The following is a 17,085-nucleotide window of genomic DNA, read 5'->3' on the forward strand; positions in this document are numbered from 1 at the left end:
GAGATTGGCTTTTTCTTTTTCTTCTTTTTTAAACATTTAATGTTATAATTCACATTTACCCGGCTTTAGAAGAATAAGAAAGATACAACACTAGGATCTCCATAGAGATATATCTTAGACAAACCACTAAAAAACCCCATTGGAAACAGCAAGACATTATCTTTTGAAGTTTTCTTTTCTATTTTATTTTTTATGCAGCAGGTTCTTATTAGTTATCTATTTTATACATATTAACTTATATATGTCAATCCCAATCGCCCAATTCATCCCATCACCACCACCCACTGTTCCACTTTTCCCCCCTTGGTGTCCATATGTTTGTTCTCTACATCTGTGTCTCTATCTCTGCCCTGCATACTGGTTCATCTGTACTATTTTTCTAGGTTCCACATATATGTGTTAATATACTATATTTGTTTTTCTGTTTCTGAGTTACTTCACTCTGTATGACAGTCTCTAGATCCATCCATGTCTCTACAAATGACCCAAATTCGTTCCTTTTTATGGCTGAGTAATATTCCATTGTATATATGTACCACATCTTCTTTATCCATTTGTCTGTCGAAGGGCATCTAGGTTGCTTCCATGTCTTGGCTATTGTAAATAATGCTGCAATGAACATTGGGGTGCATGTCTTTTTGAATTATGGTTTTCTCTGGGTATATGCCCAATTAGTGGGATTGCTGGGTCATATGGTACTTCTATTTTTAGTTTTTTAAGGAACCTCTGTACTGTTCTCTATAGTGGCTGTATCGATTTACATTCCTATCAACGGTGCAAAAGGGTTCCCTTTTCTCCACACCCTTTCCAGCATTTGCTGTTTGTAGATTTTCTGATGATGCCCATTCTAACTGGTGTGAGATGATACCTCATTGTAGTTTTGATTTGCATTTCTCTAATAATTAGTGATGTTGAGCAGCTTTTCACGTGCCTCTTGGCCATCTGTATGTCTTCTTTGGAGAAATGTCTATTTACGTCTTCTGCCCATTTTTGGATTGAGTTGTTTGTTTTTTTAATATTGAGCTGCTTGAGCTGTTTATGTATTTTGGAGTTTAATCCTTTGTCCATTGATTCGTTTGCAAATATTTTCTCCCATTCTGAGGGTTGTCTTTTCATCTTGTTTATGGTTTCCTTTGCTGTGGAAAAGCTTTGAAGTTTCATTAGGTCCCATTTGTTTATTTTTGCTTTTATTTCCATTACTCTAGGAGGTGGATGAAAAAAGATCTTGCTGTGATTTATGTCAAAGAGTGTTCTTCCTATGTTTTCCTCTAAGACTTTTATAGTGTCCAGACTTAAATTTAGATCTCTAGTCCATTTTGAGTTCATTTTTGTGTATGGTGTTAGGGAGTGTTCTGATTTCATTCTTTTACATGTAGCTGTCCAGTTTTGCCAGCACCACTTTTTGAAGAGACTGTCTTTTCTCCATTGTATATCCTTGCCTCCTTTATCATAGATTAGTTGACCATAGGTGTGTGGGTTTATCTCTGGGCTTTCTATCTTGTTCCATTGATCTATGTTTCTGTTTTTGTGCCAGTACCATATTGTTTTGATTACTGAAGCTTTGTAGTATAGTCTGAAGTCAGGGAGTCTGATTCCTCCAGCTCATTTTTTTTCCCTCAAGACTGCTTTGACTATTCAGGGCCTTTTGTGTCTCCATACAAATTTTAAGATTTTTTTGCTCTAGTTCTGTAAAAACGGCCACTGGTAATTTGATACAGATTGCACTGAATCTGTAGATTGCTTTGGGTAGTATAGTCATTTTCACAATATTGATTCTTCCAGTGCAAGAATATGGTATATCTCTCCATCTGTTGCTATCATCTTTAATTTCTTTCATCAGTGTCTTATAGTTTTCTGCATATAGGTCTTTTGTCTCCCTAGGTAGGTTTATTCCTAGGTATTCTTTTTGTTCCAGTGGTAAATGGGAGTGTTTCCTTAATTTCTCTTTCACATTTTTCATCATTAGTATATAGGAATGCAAGAGATTTCTGTGCATTAATTTTGTATCTTGCAACTTTACCAGATTCGGTGATTAGCTCTAGTAGTTTACTGGTGGCATCTTTAGGATTCTCTATGTATAGTATCATGTCATCTGCAAACTGACAGTTTTACTTCTTTTCCAATTTGTATTCCTTTTATTTCTTTTTCTTCTCTGATCGCCACGGCTAGGACTTCCAAAACTATGTTGAATAATAGTGGTGAGAGTTGACATCCTTGTGTCATTCCTGATGTTAGAGGAAATACTTTCTGTTTTTCACCATTGAGAATGATGTTTGCTGTGGGTTTGTCGTATATGGCCTTTCTTATGTTGAGGTAGGTTCCCTCTGTGCCCACTTTCTGGAGAGTTTTTATCATAAATGGGTGTTAAATTTTGTCAAAAGCTTTTTCTGCATCTATTGAGATGATCATATGCTTTCTCTTCTTCAATTTGTTAATACAGTATATCACTTTGATTAATTTGCGTATATTGAAGAATCCTTGCATCCCTGGGATAAATCCCACTTGATCATGGTGTATGTTCCTTTTAATATGTTGTTGGATTCTGTTTGCTTGTATTTTGTTGAGGATTTTTGCATCTATATTCATGAGTGATATTGGTCTGTTTTGTAGTATATTTGTCTGGTTTTGGTATCAGGGTGATGGTCGCCTTATAGAATGAGTTTGGGAGTGTTCCTTCCTCCCGTTTTTTGGAAGAGTTTGAGAAGGATGGGTGTTAGCTCTTCTCTAAATGTTTGATAGAATTCACCTGTGAAGCCATCTGGTCCTGGACTTTTGTTTGTTGGAAGATTTTTAATCACAGTTTCAATTTCATTACTTTTGATTGGTCTGTTCATATTTTCTGTTTCTTCCTGGTTCAGTCTTGGAAGGTTATACCTTTCTAAGAATTTGTCCATTTCTTCCAGGTTGTCCATTTTGTTGGCATAGAGTTGCTTGTAGTAGTCTCTTAGGATGCTTTGTATTTCTGTGGTGTCTGTGGTAACTTCTCCTTTTTCAATTCTAATTTTATTGATATGAGTCCTCTCCCTCTTTTTCTTGATGAGTCTGGCTAATGGTTTATCAATTTAGTTTATCTTCTCAAAGAACCAGCTTTTAGTTTTATTGATCTTTGCTATTGTCTTCTTTGTTTCTATTTAATTTACTTCTGCTCTGATCTTTATGATTTCTTTCCTTCTGCTAACTTTGGGTTTTGTTTGTTCTTCTTTCTCTAATTCCTTTAGTTGTAAGGTTAGATTATTTATTTGAGATTTTTCTTGTTCCTTGAGGTAGGCTTGTATAGCTATAAACTTACCTCTTAGAACTGCTTTTGCTGTATCCCATAGGTTTTGGATCGTCATGTTTTCATTGTAATTTGTCTGTAGGTATTTTTTGATCTCCTCTTTGATTTCATCAGTGATCTCTTGGTTATTTAGTAATGTAGTGTTTAGCCTCCATGTGTTTGTGTATTTTACGTTTTTTCCCCTGTAATAGATTTCTAATCTCATAGCGTTTGGGTCAGAATAGATTCTTGATGTGATTTCAATTTTCTTAAATTTACCGAGGCTTGATTTGTGACCCAAGATGTGATCTATCCTGGAGAATGTTCCGTCCCCACTTGAGAAGAAAGTGTAATCTGCTGTTTTTGGATGGAATGTCGTCTAAATATCAATTAAATCTACCTGGTCTGTTGAGTCATTTAAAGCTTGTGTCTCCTTATTAATTTTCTGTCTGGATGATGTGTCCATTGGAGTAAGTGAAGTGTTAAAGTCCCCCACTATTATTGTGTTACTGTCAATTTCCTCTTTTATAGCTGTTAGCAGTTGCCTTATGTATTAGGTGCTCCTATGTTGGGTGCATATATATTCATAATTGTTATATCTTCTGTTTGGATCGAGCCCTTGATCATTATGTAGTGTCCTTCCTTGTCTCTTGTAACATTCTTTATTTTAAAGTCTATTTTATCTGATATGAGTATTGCTACTCCAGCTTTCTTTTTGATTTCCATTTGCATGGAATATCTTTTTTCATCTCCTCACTTTCAGTCTGTATGTGTCCCTAGGTCTGAAGTGAGACTTGTAGACAGCATATATATGGGTCTTGCTTTTGTATCCATTCAACGAGCCTATGTCTTGGTTGGAGCATTTAATCCATTCATGTCTAAGGTAATTATCGATAATTATGTTCCTGTTACCATTTTCTTAATTGTTGTGGGCTCGTTTTTCTAGGTCCTTTTCTTCTCTTGTGTTTCCCGCTTTGAGAAGTTACTTTAGCATTTGTTGTAGAGCTGGTTCGGTAGTGCTGATTTCTCTTAGCTTTTGCTGGTCTGTAAAGCTTTTGATTTCTGTGTTGAATAAGAGCCTTGCTGGGTGGAGTAATCTCGGTTGTAGGTTCTTCCCTTTCATCACTTTAAATATGTCATGCCGATCCCTTCTGGCTTGTAGAGTTTCTGCTGAGGAATCAGCTGTTAACCTTATGGGAGTTCCCTTGTGTGTTATTTGTCGTTTTTCCCTTGCTGCTTTCAATAATTTTTCTTTGTCTTTAATTTTTTTCAGTTTGATTACTGCATGTCTTGGCGTGTTTCTCCTTGGGTTTATCCTGCCTGGGACTCTGTGCGCTTCCTGGACTTGGGTGGCTATTTCCTTTCCCATGTTAGGGAATTTTTCAACTATAATCTCTTCAAATATTTTCTCAGGTCCTTTCTCTCTCTCTTCTCCTTCTGGGACCCCCATAATGCGAATGTTGTTGTGTTTAATGTTGTCCCAGAGGTCTCTTAGGCTGTCTTCATTTCTTTTCATTCTTATTTCTTTATTCTCTTCCATGGCAGTGAATTCCACCATTCTGTCTTCCAGGTCACTTATCTGTTCTTCTGCCTCAGTTATTCTGCTATTGATTCCTTCTAGTGTATTTTTCATTTCAATTATTGTATTGTTCATCTCTTTGTTTGTTCTTTAATTCTTCTAGCTCTTTGTTAAACATTTCTTTCATCTTCTCTATCTTTGCCTCTATTCCTTTTCCAAGGTCCTGGATCATCTTCACTATCATTATTCTGAATTCTTTTTCTGGAAGGTTGCCTATCTCCACTTCATTTAGTTGTTTTTCTGGGGTTTTATCTTATTTCTTCATATGGTACAAAGTCCTCTGCCATTTCATTTTGTGTATCTTTCTGTGAATGTGGTTTTTGTTCCACAGGCTGCAGAATTGTAGTTTTTGTTTCTTCTGCTGTCTGGCTTCTGCTGGATGAGGCTGTCTAAGAGGCTTGTGCAAGCTTCCTGATGGGAGAGACTGATGGTGGGTAGAGCTGGGTGTTGCTCTGATGGACAGAGCTTAGTAAAACTTTAATCCTCTTGTCTGCTGATGGGTGAGGTTGGGTTCCCTCCCTTTTGGTTGTTTGGCCTCAGGCGACCCAGCCCTGGAGCCTACCCAGCTCTTTGGCGGGGCTAATGGCCGACTCTGGGAGGACTCACGCCAAGGAGTACTTCCCAGAACTTCTGCTTCCAGTGTCCTTGTCCCCACGGTGAGCCACAGCCACCCCCCGCCTCTGCAGGAGACCCTCCAACACTAGCATGTAGGTCTGGTTCAGTCTCCTATGAGGTCACTGCTTCTTCCCCTGGGTCTCAGTGCACACAGTACTTTGTGTGTGCCCCCAAGAGTGGAGTCTCTGTTCCCCCCAGTCCCGTCGAAGTCCTGCAATCAAATCCTGCTAGCCTTCAAAGTCTGATTCTCTAGGAATTCCTTCTCCCGTTGCTGCACCCCTAGGTTGGGAAGCCTGATGTGGGGCTCAGAACCTTCACTCCGGTGGGTGGACTTCTGTGGTATAAGTGTTCTCCAGTTTGTGAGTCACCCACCCAGCAGTTACGGGATTTGATTTAATTGTGATTGCGCCCCTCCTGCCATCTCATTGTGGCTTCTTTGTGTTTGGATGTGGGGTATCTTTTTTGGTGAGTTCCAGTGTCTTCCTGTTGACGATTGTTCAGCAGTTATTTGTGATTTCGGTGCCGTCGCACGAGGGAGTGAGCACAACTCCTTCTACTGCACCATCCTGAATCAATCTTCCTGAAGTTGCCATTTTCTTGGTTGCTATAAACCTTTGCTTTCCAGAGTTCTGAAAGTGTTGGCTCTGGTAGTTTCTCCTTGCTTTTTTGACGTTTCTGTGGAGGGATGAGAGCTTGGAGCTGCCTGCTCTGCCATTTTGCTGACATCACTCCACCCTGCCTTCTCTTTTTAAAAAAAAAAATTATTTATTTATTTATTTTTGCTTCATTGGGTCTTTGTTGCTATGCGCGGGCTTTCGCTAGTTGCGGTGAGCAGGGGCTACTCCTTGTTGTGGTGTGCGGGCTTCTCATTGCTGTGGCTTCTCTTGTTGTAGAGCATGGGTTCTAGGCACGCGGACTTCGGTAGTTGTGGCACACAGGCTTAGTTGCTCCACGGCATGTGTGATCTTCCTAGACTAGGGCTTGAATGCGTGTCCCCTGCGTTGGCAGGCGGATTCTTAACCACTGAGCCACCAGGGAAGTCCCACCCTGCCTTCTCTTTAAGTGTTTACCACTAAAATTGCCATTGTTTTCAAGAGTGCCTTTAGGCTTGAACTAATCCACATTCTATTCCAGATAAAGTCATTTTCTTTGAGGGAAATCTTTGGAGCCCTCAGTTCTTATGGGCTGTCTCCCTTGGCAAAATCTCTGAGCCACTGCTCTGCAGCTGGAGGCAGAGACAATGGCTTACCTCTCTCTTTAGGAACAGGCCAGTGGACAGGCATGGTAGTCTCTTCTCCTTGGCTTGCCTGTCCTAGAACCCTTGGCCCTATGAGTGAGCTGTGATGAGGGCAGTGGGGCCCCGTTATTGTTCCATATTATGCCTGAGTGGGAAGTGGACGGAAGAGCAGAGCCCACAATCAGCTCCACTTAGCTCTGCAGCACTGAGCTGGAAGTGATAAGAGATGCTGTTATGCTGCTCCTCCTGGAGGGATGATGTACTACCCCTTGACTGGGAGCTAGGGAGATAGGGAGCCCTGTCTTCCTGTCTTGACACACCCACTTGGAGTGGAGCTTCCTTCTTGTTGAGTTAGGGAGGGGGCAGAACAGTTGTGGCTGCAGTGCCACAGATTCTCACTTTTCTTGCTGAGATTTAGTAAATTTGGTGGGATGGGGGGAAATATTTCTTCTTTTGCTGTGGGCTCTTAGGACAATTTTCAGGAACTTTATTCTACCAGTTTTTTATACCTTTCTCCAGTTATGGTTGTTTTGTTGAAGAAAAAGTCTGCAGATCTACGATTCTGGAAGTTGATCCTCTTTACTTTGTTTTTCATGTAAATTTTATTGACAGGTACATGCAAAAGTGTACAAGTCATAAGTCTACAGTTCAGTGAATTTTCAGAGTGAACATGTCTGTGTAACCAGTACTACATTCAAGACCCAGAACTTTGCCAGAACTCCTGAATCATCTCTTGCAGAATCTATTCACTCACCCGTTCCTGTAACTGTTGATGTTATTCTGGCCTGTAACACCATGGCTCATATTTGCTTGTTTCTGAACATTTTAAAAAATGGAATCGTACTCTTGTGTGGGGCTTCTTCAGCTCATGGTTAGATTGATGAGATACATGTGGTTATGGTTTATTTTCATTGCTACATAGTACTATGTTGTATAAATATTAAATAGTGAAAGCAATGAAAAATTCTGTATCCTGTTAGGCTGTTATGAGTAGTGTTACTGTGAACATTTTTATACTTGTATTTTGGTGAACACATGCCTACATTTCTGTTGGATATAGAGTGGGATTTGGGGGTCATAGAATGTGGATAAAGAGTTAAATCTTTTCTTCCCGGACCAGGGATTGAACCCATGTACCCTGCATTGGCAGGCAGATTCTTAACCCCACTGCACTACCAGGGAAGTCCTGGCCTTTCTTTTAAAATGGAATTCCATTAAAAAAATATTGCTATATCTGTTCATAATTGTATGTTTATTTTAATTTTGCATTTTTATATTAATACAGGTTTAGTGGAAGATCAAAGCTAGCCATAGAGTTCGGTGTTGCCTATAATATAATTTTCTTTCTTGATCTGAAACAGTTGATGACTATCAGCCAGTTCGCCTATTAAGTAAACCTGGGGAATTAAGAAGAGAATATGAAGAGGAGATAAGCAAGGTAAGTACTAAATAGTTGCTCTTTTCTGGAAAAATTTTCTGCTGTGTTTACATTATGTGCTTATGTAAATAAATAGTATATATTGAAATGTTAATAATTTTAATGTGCTTTATAAAGGCTCCATTTTTTACATGTGTTCAAAATAGTTTAAAACTTGCTTTAATTTATTTATATATGCTCTTCTTATGTGATAGTGATCTGTAAGCATTTAAGTATGAAGGAAATTTTTTTAATTTCCGGGAAGCTTTGAGCATAAAGGATGGGAAAAAGGTGGTAGATTATGGGTGTCTTAAGTCCATTTAAGCTGCTATATCAAAAACACCATAGACTGGATGACTTAAACAACAAACATTTGTTCTTACAGTTCTGGATCTGGGAAGTGCAAGATTAAGGCACTGGGAGATCTGGTATTGGGCAAGGGCCTGCTTCCTGGCTTGTAGACAGCTGCCTTCTCACTGTATTCTCACCTGGCAGAGAGAGGAAGGGAGAGATAGATCATCTGTCTTGTGTGTCTTCTTCTAAGGGTACTAATCCCTTTCATGAGGACTCCACCCTCATGACCCTTACCTACCGAAGGCCCCACCTCCAAATATCATCACATCAGGAGTTAGGGCTTCAATATATGAAGTTTGGGGGGCACAAACAATGCATTTAGGTGAGGAAAGCATAAAGGGCTAATTGTGAAGAACCTAAATATGAAAAGAGGGAGTGGTGTTTACGGCCTTTGAACTTCACTAGTACTAGGAAAGCCCTAGTACTCCCCCTACCCTGATTAATGTAGAGCAGTGTTGTTCAATAGAAATATGGTGTGGGTTCATATATCATTTAAAATTTTCTATTAGCCACATTTTTTTTTTTTTCCCGGTACGCGGGCCTCTCACTGTTGTGGCCTCTCCCGCCGTGGAGCACAGGCTCCGGACGCGCAGGCCCAGCGGCCGTGGCTCACGGGCCCAGCCGCTCCGCGGCATGTGGGATCCTCCCGGACCGGGGCACGAACCCGCGTCCCCTGCATCGGCAGGCGGACCCTTAACCACTGCGCCACCAGGGAAGCCCTAGCCACATTTTTTAAAGATTTAAAAAAAAAAACAGATGAGGGGCTTCCCTGGTGGTGCAGTGGTTAAGAATCTGCCTGCTGATGCAGGGGACATGGGTTCAAGTCCTGGTCTGGGAAGATCCCACATGCCGCAGAGCAACTAAGCCCGTGTGCCACAACTGCTGAGCCTGTGCTCTAGAGCCCGCGAGCCACAACTACTGGGCCCATGTGCCGCAACTACTGAAACCCATGCACCCTAGAGCTCATGTTCCACCATAAGAGAAGCCACCACAACAAGAAGCCCACGCACCGCAACAAAGAGTAGCCCCCGCTCGCCACAACTAGAGAAGGCCCGCGTGCAGCAACGAAGACCCAATGCAGCCCAAAATAAATAAATATTTTTTAAAGTATTTTTAAAAAAGATGAAATTAATTTTATGTATATTTTATTTAATCCCATATATCTAAAATATTTTATTATGTAATCAGTATAGAAAGTATTGACTTTTTTTCTTATTTAGTGTGCAATTGTATATTTTGTACTTATAATACATCTCAATTTGGACTAGTCACATTTCAACTACTCAGTAGCCACATGTAGCTAGTGGCTACTGTATTAGACCATAAGAGCTCTAGAAGAACTAGTAAATAATTATGATAGTTAATTGTCAGCATATTGTCTAGACGATGTTCTTAAGTAAGGGTTTTATTTATTTTTTTTTTGGCTGCGTCGGGTCTTCTTTGCTACGCACGTGCTTTCTCTAGTTGTGGCGAGCAGAAGCTACTCTTCCTCCTGGTTTTCAGGCTTCTCTTGTGGTGGAGCATGGGCTCTAGGCGCGCAGGCTTCAGTAGTTGCAGTGCTCGGGCTGTAGGGCATGCGGACTCTAGAGCGCAGGCTCTGTAGTTGTGGCACATGGGCTTAATTGCTCTGTGGCATGTGGCATCTTCCCAGACCAGGGATCGAACCCATGTCCCCTGCATTGGCAGGCGGATTCCTAACCATTGCACCACCAGGGAAGTTCCTTAAGTAAGGAGTAATTTTATCTTTACAACAATATAGTGAGAACAGGTTTTTTCAGGATGCTTTTGAGTACAGGTGACAGAAAATTGTAATTTACTGGAATTCCAGAGGTTAATAGGGGCTTCAGGGTCGGTTTCATCCAGAGCTCTAGTTCCATTTCTTTGCTAACTTCTGTCAGCTGGCTTTCTCCTCAGGCTAATAACAAGTAGCTGCACATTTCTGAACCTCAGGTGCATATACAACAGTATGCAGAGGAAGAACCAGCTGTCTCTTCCAGTGGCTTTCCTTTAAGAGCAAGAAGACTTAAAAGTTCCTTAACAAACCTTTACTCATGTCACCTTCACTTGAATTGGGTCAAGGACTTATTCTTGAGTCAAATTCTTTAGATGTCTAAAGTAGTTGTTACATTATTTCTTTCAGGAAGTATAGTTCAGATGCCCACAAGCATGGCCTTAGGTCCTAGATGCTGAGTTTGAGTCTCCCCGCTGCCAGTTACTGAGCTAAGAAAAGAAAGTTAGATCACTTTCTGATCTAGGAAAGCTTTTCTGTGTCTTTCCTCATCTGTAAATCATATAATGACCATTGTGGTTGTTTCTTCAGCAACTATTCACCCCTGCCCACTGTGTTTGGGGATTCATCCCAACTTCAGGGAAGGACACTGTTTGGTTTAAGTCAGTTTTTATCATTTCCATTCTACCTTGCTAGGGTTTAGTTCAGAAACCTATGCCAAAATTAGTCAGAACATGGCCTTCTGTTAACTGAGGAAAAGTATCACCTAGAAAGACCTCCAAAAATGTGTGACAGTGTAATGGAAAATGTGATAAGGACCGAAATGTGGAAGGATGAGACTTTGATCAAGGTTTCATTGGACTGACTGGGGAAGGCTTCCTGAAGGAGACTTCCTGAACTATTCTACAGGAATTTGCCTCTCCAGATTTGTACTTCATTTGAGAAATTTTAATTCCTGCCGATTTGTTCTTTTTTTTTTTTTTAATTTTTCTATTCTTTTAAGAAATATTGGGACTTCCCAGGTGTTTTAGAGGGAAGGAATCCACCTGCCAATGCAGGGGACACAGGTTCGATCCCTAGTCTGGGAAGATCCCACATCCTGTGGAGCAACAAAGCCCGTGCGCCGTAACTACTGAGCCTGTGTTCTAGAGCCCACGAGCCACAACTACTGAGCCCACATGCCTAGAACCCGTGCTCCGCAACAGGAGAAACCTGCACACCATGACAAAGAGTAGCCCCCCCTCGCCACAACTAGAGAAAGCCCGCACACAGCAATGAAGACCCAACACAGCCAAAAATAAATAAAATTAAATCTTTAAAAAAAGAAAGAAAGAAATATTGCAAGTATGCTAAAAAGTTCAGAGAAGGATTGTTCTTTATTAATCATTTTTAAGGTGGAGGCAGAGCGACGAGCCAATGAGGAAGAAGAAAACAAAGCCAGTGAAGAATACATACAGAGATTACTGGCAGAGGAGGAAGAAGAGGAAAAGAGACAGGCAGAAAAAAGGCAAAGAGAGATGGAAGAACAACTGAAAAGTGATGAAGAGCTGGCAAGAAAGCTAAGCCTTAATATTGTAAGTTTTAAGAAAGAACTTTGAAGTATTTACATTCCTATTGCTTTGACTATGTGAGTTTGAACAATCTAAAAAACGAAGCATTCACCATAACTAGAAACTATTTCTGACATATTTGCTCTACTTAAAGCAAAACTTTTTTGGCATACTGTTATATATTTGCTCTAATCCAAGTATGCTTTAAAAAAAAACATTTTTATAAGTTGTTAGTAAATTCAGTTATGCAGGAAAGCTATTCAGTGGAAAATGAAAGCTCCATTCCCCGCCCCCACACACACACTTCTCCACTCCTATTCCTATTCCATTACATCAGTCTTTTTCCCCAAAGGTTAGTTAGCACTATTAACAGTTTCTTATAACTTTTTTTTCTTTTTACCTAAAAAGGATGTGTGAATCACACTGTTTTTCTCCTGACCTTTTTCACTCGCTATTTCTTAGAGATTTTTCCTATTATATTACTACATATAGTGTATAATTCTTTTGTAAGAGTGGCAAAATATTCCATTGTATGGATGCAGATCACTTTTTGAAAGTGAAGCACATTAAATTTTTTTTTAACTTCTTTTTTTTCCCTGGCCATGCTGTGTGGCTTGCAGGATCTTAGTTCCCCAACCAGGAATCAAACCAGTGTCCCCTGCAGTGCAAGCACAGTCTTAACTGCTTCCCTGGACCACCAGGGAAGTCCCTAAATTCTTAAATAACATATTAAACCTGGATTTTGTTATCTTGCTGTAGTTAAATTACTGCCCAGGGAACAATGAATTAAAGAAAGGATGATAAAACACATACTGTAAGACCAAAGGATACAGTGGGACCCAGTGATTTGAAAGAACCTGGCAGAATCACTTGTAGTTCTTTTAAAATACTGAATCTCTGGGGATGGGATTTAGGGAATACCACTCCCAGAGGCATCTAGGGAAGTCTGATGTACATTCAGGTTTGAGAGCCTCTAAAAACAATTCCTCTGCTTTCAAACAACAAATATCTTAAAATATACTTACCAAAATGAAGTATATCCAGAATTGGGTTGTGGTTTTTTTTCCCCATTTTTGAGAGGCCTGCCATTCATAATAATATGCCCAAGTTTTAGATTATATGCCCTTTTTTTTGCCATACGCGGGCCTTTCACTGTTGTGGCCTCTCCGCCGCGGAGCACAGGCTCCGGATGCGCAGGCTCAGCAGCCATAGCTCACGGGCCCAGCCGCTCCGCCGCATGTGGGATCTTCCCGGACCGGGGCACGAACCCATGTCCCCTGCATTGGCAGGCGGACGCTCAACCACTGCGCCACCAGAGAAGCCCTATATGCCCTTTTTAAAAATGTATTTCCTTTTAAAATTTAAGTGGAATAGCTTTGGAGCAGTACACAATTGAGAAATTAAATAAAAGACATAGACTATGGAACTTCCCTGGCAGTCCAGTGGTTAGGACTTGGCGCTTTCACTGCCATGGCCCTGGGTTCAATCCCTGGTTGGGGACTAAGATCCTGTAAGCTGCACAGCGTGGCCAAAAAAAAAAAAAAGACATAGATTAATAGAACAACAAGTGGGATAGGAGAGAAAATATATCAGAGAGGAAAATCTGGGGTCAACTTTGTCTTTCAAGAGTTATTGTTTTAATTCTTCGTGTTTTCACATGGGCTTATAAGAGCAGATCTACTGATATTTTAAAATAGTTTTTCATTTACTTGTAAAAGTTTGGTCGTCCTAGGCCAGATGTCTGCCACCACCAAGTATATTAATTTTTCCAATAGTGTAGTAAGAAACTTATGAGACTGCCATAAGACAGCAAGTAAATATTGATGATATTTATTGGTATGCCCTTAAATCCCCAAATTAAATTATTTAACACAAAATAAATTTTATACCAGGTATAGCCACAGCTCTGAATTTTTCCCTACAGATTACGGTAGTTATAAATATGAAATTATTCATTAGAAAAGTTAGCAGAAATTATCAGCTAATGAGATTAGTACCATCATGCTCTTTGTGTTTATAATGTAGAGTAAAAATGCAATTTAGACCAACTTAGATAAACTTTATCTTGTTTATATTAATTTTTTCATGGTCAGTATTATTCAAAGGATGTATAGAATTTAATAATTCCTGAAAAATTCTATTATGGATTCTGAATTAATAGCTTATTTTATTTTAAAATTGTTTTATGCTTTTTCTGCTGTTGAAGAACAATTTCTGTGAGGGAAGTATCTTGGCTTCGCCCTTGAATTCCGAAAAATCTGATCCACTCACAACCAAGTCACAGAAGAAAAGTAAGAACAAACAAACAAACACTGGAGATATTCAGAAGTAAGTGAATATAGTTTACTGCTATATCAAAATTCGGCCCATCAGCTCTGCATGAAAACCCTCCAGATGGTCTGAGGTTGATGTAAAGTGAAAATAAGAGAGATGCTCACATAGCTTAGATTCCTGGCTAGCATGAAGAGGGATGTGAAACCTTTTTTATCTTCATTGCTCAGGATTTCCATGTTGTTCCCATTTCCTTTTTCTCTTGATTTAGATTCAAGTGAGAATCTAGTTCCATATAAGGTCATCCTCATTGAAGGAGTTTACAGTTTGGCATCTAGATCATTACCCCACCCTCTTTTTCCCAGTTTATATATTACATTTCTTCCCCACTGTACAAAAAACATGAGTCAGGTAGTCAACAGTGGAGTGAATTTCGTTGCCCCAGAGTGCCCCTCTTAGCAGCAGGAAGAGTTGATGACTCTATGAGGATATAAGCTTTTCCATAGTAATTCATAGTTGAAAAAGTTTATCAGCTACAATCTAGACTTCAAAAACATGTAAGGGCTTTTGATTCAACTGGGTAAATATTGTGCAGGTAATTTGCTTCCTTTCAAAATTCATAGAAATTTAGGATTTTAGATGGTGGAAATTTGGGACAGGGAGATGGAGATAGATGGGAAGAGGGCAGCATTAAATGAGGTGGTTGCTATTAAAAGAAGAAATAGACATGTAACATCAATATTGTTAATGCCTGATATAATGCAAAGTAGAAGTCGAGAAAAACCATTAAAAGAAAAGCAGGGGCTTCCCTGGTGGCGCGGTGGTTGAGAGTCCGCCTGCCGATGCAGGGGACACGGGTTTGTGCCCCGGTCCGGGAAGATCCCACATGCCGCGGAGCGGCTGCGCCCGTGAGCCGTGGCCGCTGAGCCTGCGCGTCCGGAGCCTGTGCTCCGCAACGGGAGAGGCCACAACAGTGAGAGGCCCATGTACCGCAAAAAAAAAAAAAAAAAAAAAAAAAAAAAAGAAAAGCAGGGATATTTCATATTGATATTAATACTATTCTGCGTAAAGGATATAACTGCCATGAATCTAAATATATATTTTGAAATATATAAAGATAAAACTTTACTAGAAATATAAGCATAAACTGATGAATTTAAAAGCAGAAATTGGAGAAACTGGTGGGTTAAAGGTACACAAAGTTAAAAACAGATAAGGTCTAGTCTCTGGAATATATAAAGAATTCTTAAAAATAAACAACAAAGTAGATAGAAGTGATGGTTGCACAACTTTGTAAATGTACTAAATGTACGCTTTAAAATGGTTATTTTATTTATTTATTTATGTTTTTGCGGTACGCGGGCCTCTCACTGTTGTGGCCTCTCCCGACGCGGAGCACAGGCTTCGGACGCACAGGCCCAGCAGCCATAGCTCACGGGCCCAGCCACTCTGCGGCATGTGGGATCTTCCTGGACCGGGGCATGAACCCGTGTCCCCTGCATCGGCAGGTGGACTCTCAACCACTGCGCCACCAGGGAAGCCCTAGCTTTGGTGTTTTTAAAATATGTTCACAAATCTTTGATATTTCTCCCTTCAAAAGACTGAGCCTAATTCCCCTCCCCTTGAATGTGGGCTGGACTTAAGTATACACAGAATTACCAGAAGGGACATTGTACACTTCAGAGAGGGGGACATTGTACACTTCAGAGACTAAGTCCTAAAGTGACTTTTCTCTTTTGGATTATTTGCTCTGGGAAAGTTAGCTGTCATGTTGTGAGCAGCCCTATGGAAAGTCCCACATGGTAAGGAACTGGGGCCTTCTGCCAACAACCAGTAAGGAAGTGAGACCTCCAGAATAGCCTTTGTGTGTGAGCCTGATTGGAGGGTGATCCTCTAGCCTCAGTCAGGCTACTGACCAGATGACTGACCAACATCTTGACTGGACCCTCATGAAAATCCTGAGCCAGAACTACCCTGCTAAGCTGCTCTTGAACTCCTGACCCTCAGAAACTATGAGATAATGTTTGTTGGTTTAAGCCACTAAGTTTTGGGGTACTTTGGATAACCAACACAGTAGTCATCATTGCTGGTCAGTGCGGAAAGGATGTACTTGTCAATAAATGCCTGTGGGACAGTGGATAATATGTGGGGAAAATTAGCTTGGATCTCTATTCATACTATCTATAAAAATTAAGGCGAATTAAAGACCTATTAAAAAGACAAGGGAATTCCTTGGCGGTCCCGTGGTTAGGACTCGGCACTTTCACTGCCGAGTTCAATCCCTGGTCCGGGAACTAAGATCCAGCAAGCCGTGCAGCGCAGCATGCGTAAATAAGTAAGCAAGCAAATATGTAAATACATATATACATAAAATAAATCTTTAAGAAGATAACAAAGGAGGATGTCTGTAGAGAGGGATGCTTTAAGGAGCAAACCAAATAGACTATAATAAGATTTAAAATGTCTGTATCAAAATACCTTTAGGGAATGAAAAGATAAGCTGCCCTCTAAAAGAAGATATTTCAACTCATTTACTGGAAAAAGTGTATTATTAAAGAATACCCACCTATTTGTGAGAAAAAGACAGAACTACAGAAAAAGAGGCAAAAAATTTTGACATCACAAAACACAAAAGCTGAAGGCCAAAACATATGTGAAAAGATTGAACTTTATTAGTAATCAAGGAAATTTTAATTTAAATTACAGTGAGGCAGACATAGAGAACAGACTTGCAGTTGTCAAGGGGGTGGGGTGGGGAAGGGAAGGATTGGGAGTTTGGGATTAGCAGGTGCAAACTATTATATATAGGATGGGTAAACAACAAGGTCCTACTTGGAACACAGGGAACTACATTCAATATCCTGTGATAAACCCTAATGGAAAAGAATATATATATATCTGTGTAACTGAACCACTTTGCTGTACAGCAGAAATTAACACATTAGCACATTGTAAATCAACTATACTTCAATAGAATTTTTAAAAAATTACAGTGAGGTCATTTCACATATACAAATATTGAATTATTATGTTGTATACCTGATACTAATATAATGTCATATGTCAATTGCACCTCA

General features: G+C 40.0%; 1 protein-coding gene across 2 annotated transcripts in view; it reads left to right on the forward strand.

Moving 5' to 3' along the window:
- RNF168 (ring finger protein 168) overlaps positions 1–17,085 on the forward strand; it is a 34,749-nt gene that overhangs the window by 7,493 nt on the left and 10,171 nt on the right. For both annotated transcript variants that reach the window (XM_065876741.1, XM_065876742.1), the window contains 3 exons: positions 8,049–8,125; positions 11,582–11,761; positions 13,944–14,065. In XM_065876741.1, the coding sequence (XP_065732813.1) occupies positions 8,049–8,125; positions 11,582–11,761; positions 13,944–14,065 (379 nt within the window). The remainder of the gene's footprint in view (positions 1–8,048; positions 8,126–11,581; positions 11,762–13,943; positions 14,066–17,085) is intronic.

The sequence above is a fragment of the Phocoena phocoena genome, chromosome 4 (genome assembly GCF_963924675.1).
Source record: "Phocoena phocoena chromosome 4, mPhoPho1.1, whole genome shotgun sequence".
Lineage (NCBI taxonomy): Eukaryota > Metazoa > Chordata > Mammalia > Artiodactyla > Phocoenidae > Phocoena > Phocoena phocoena.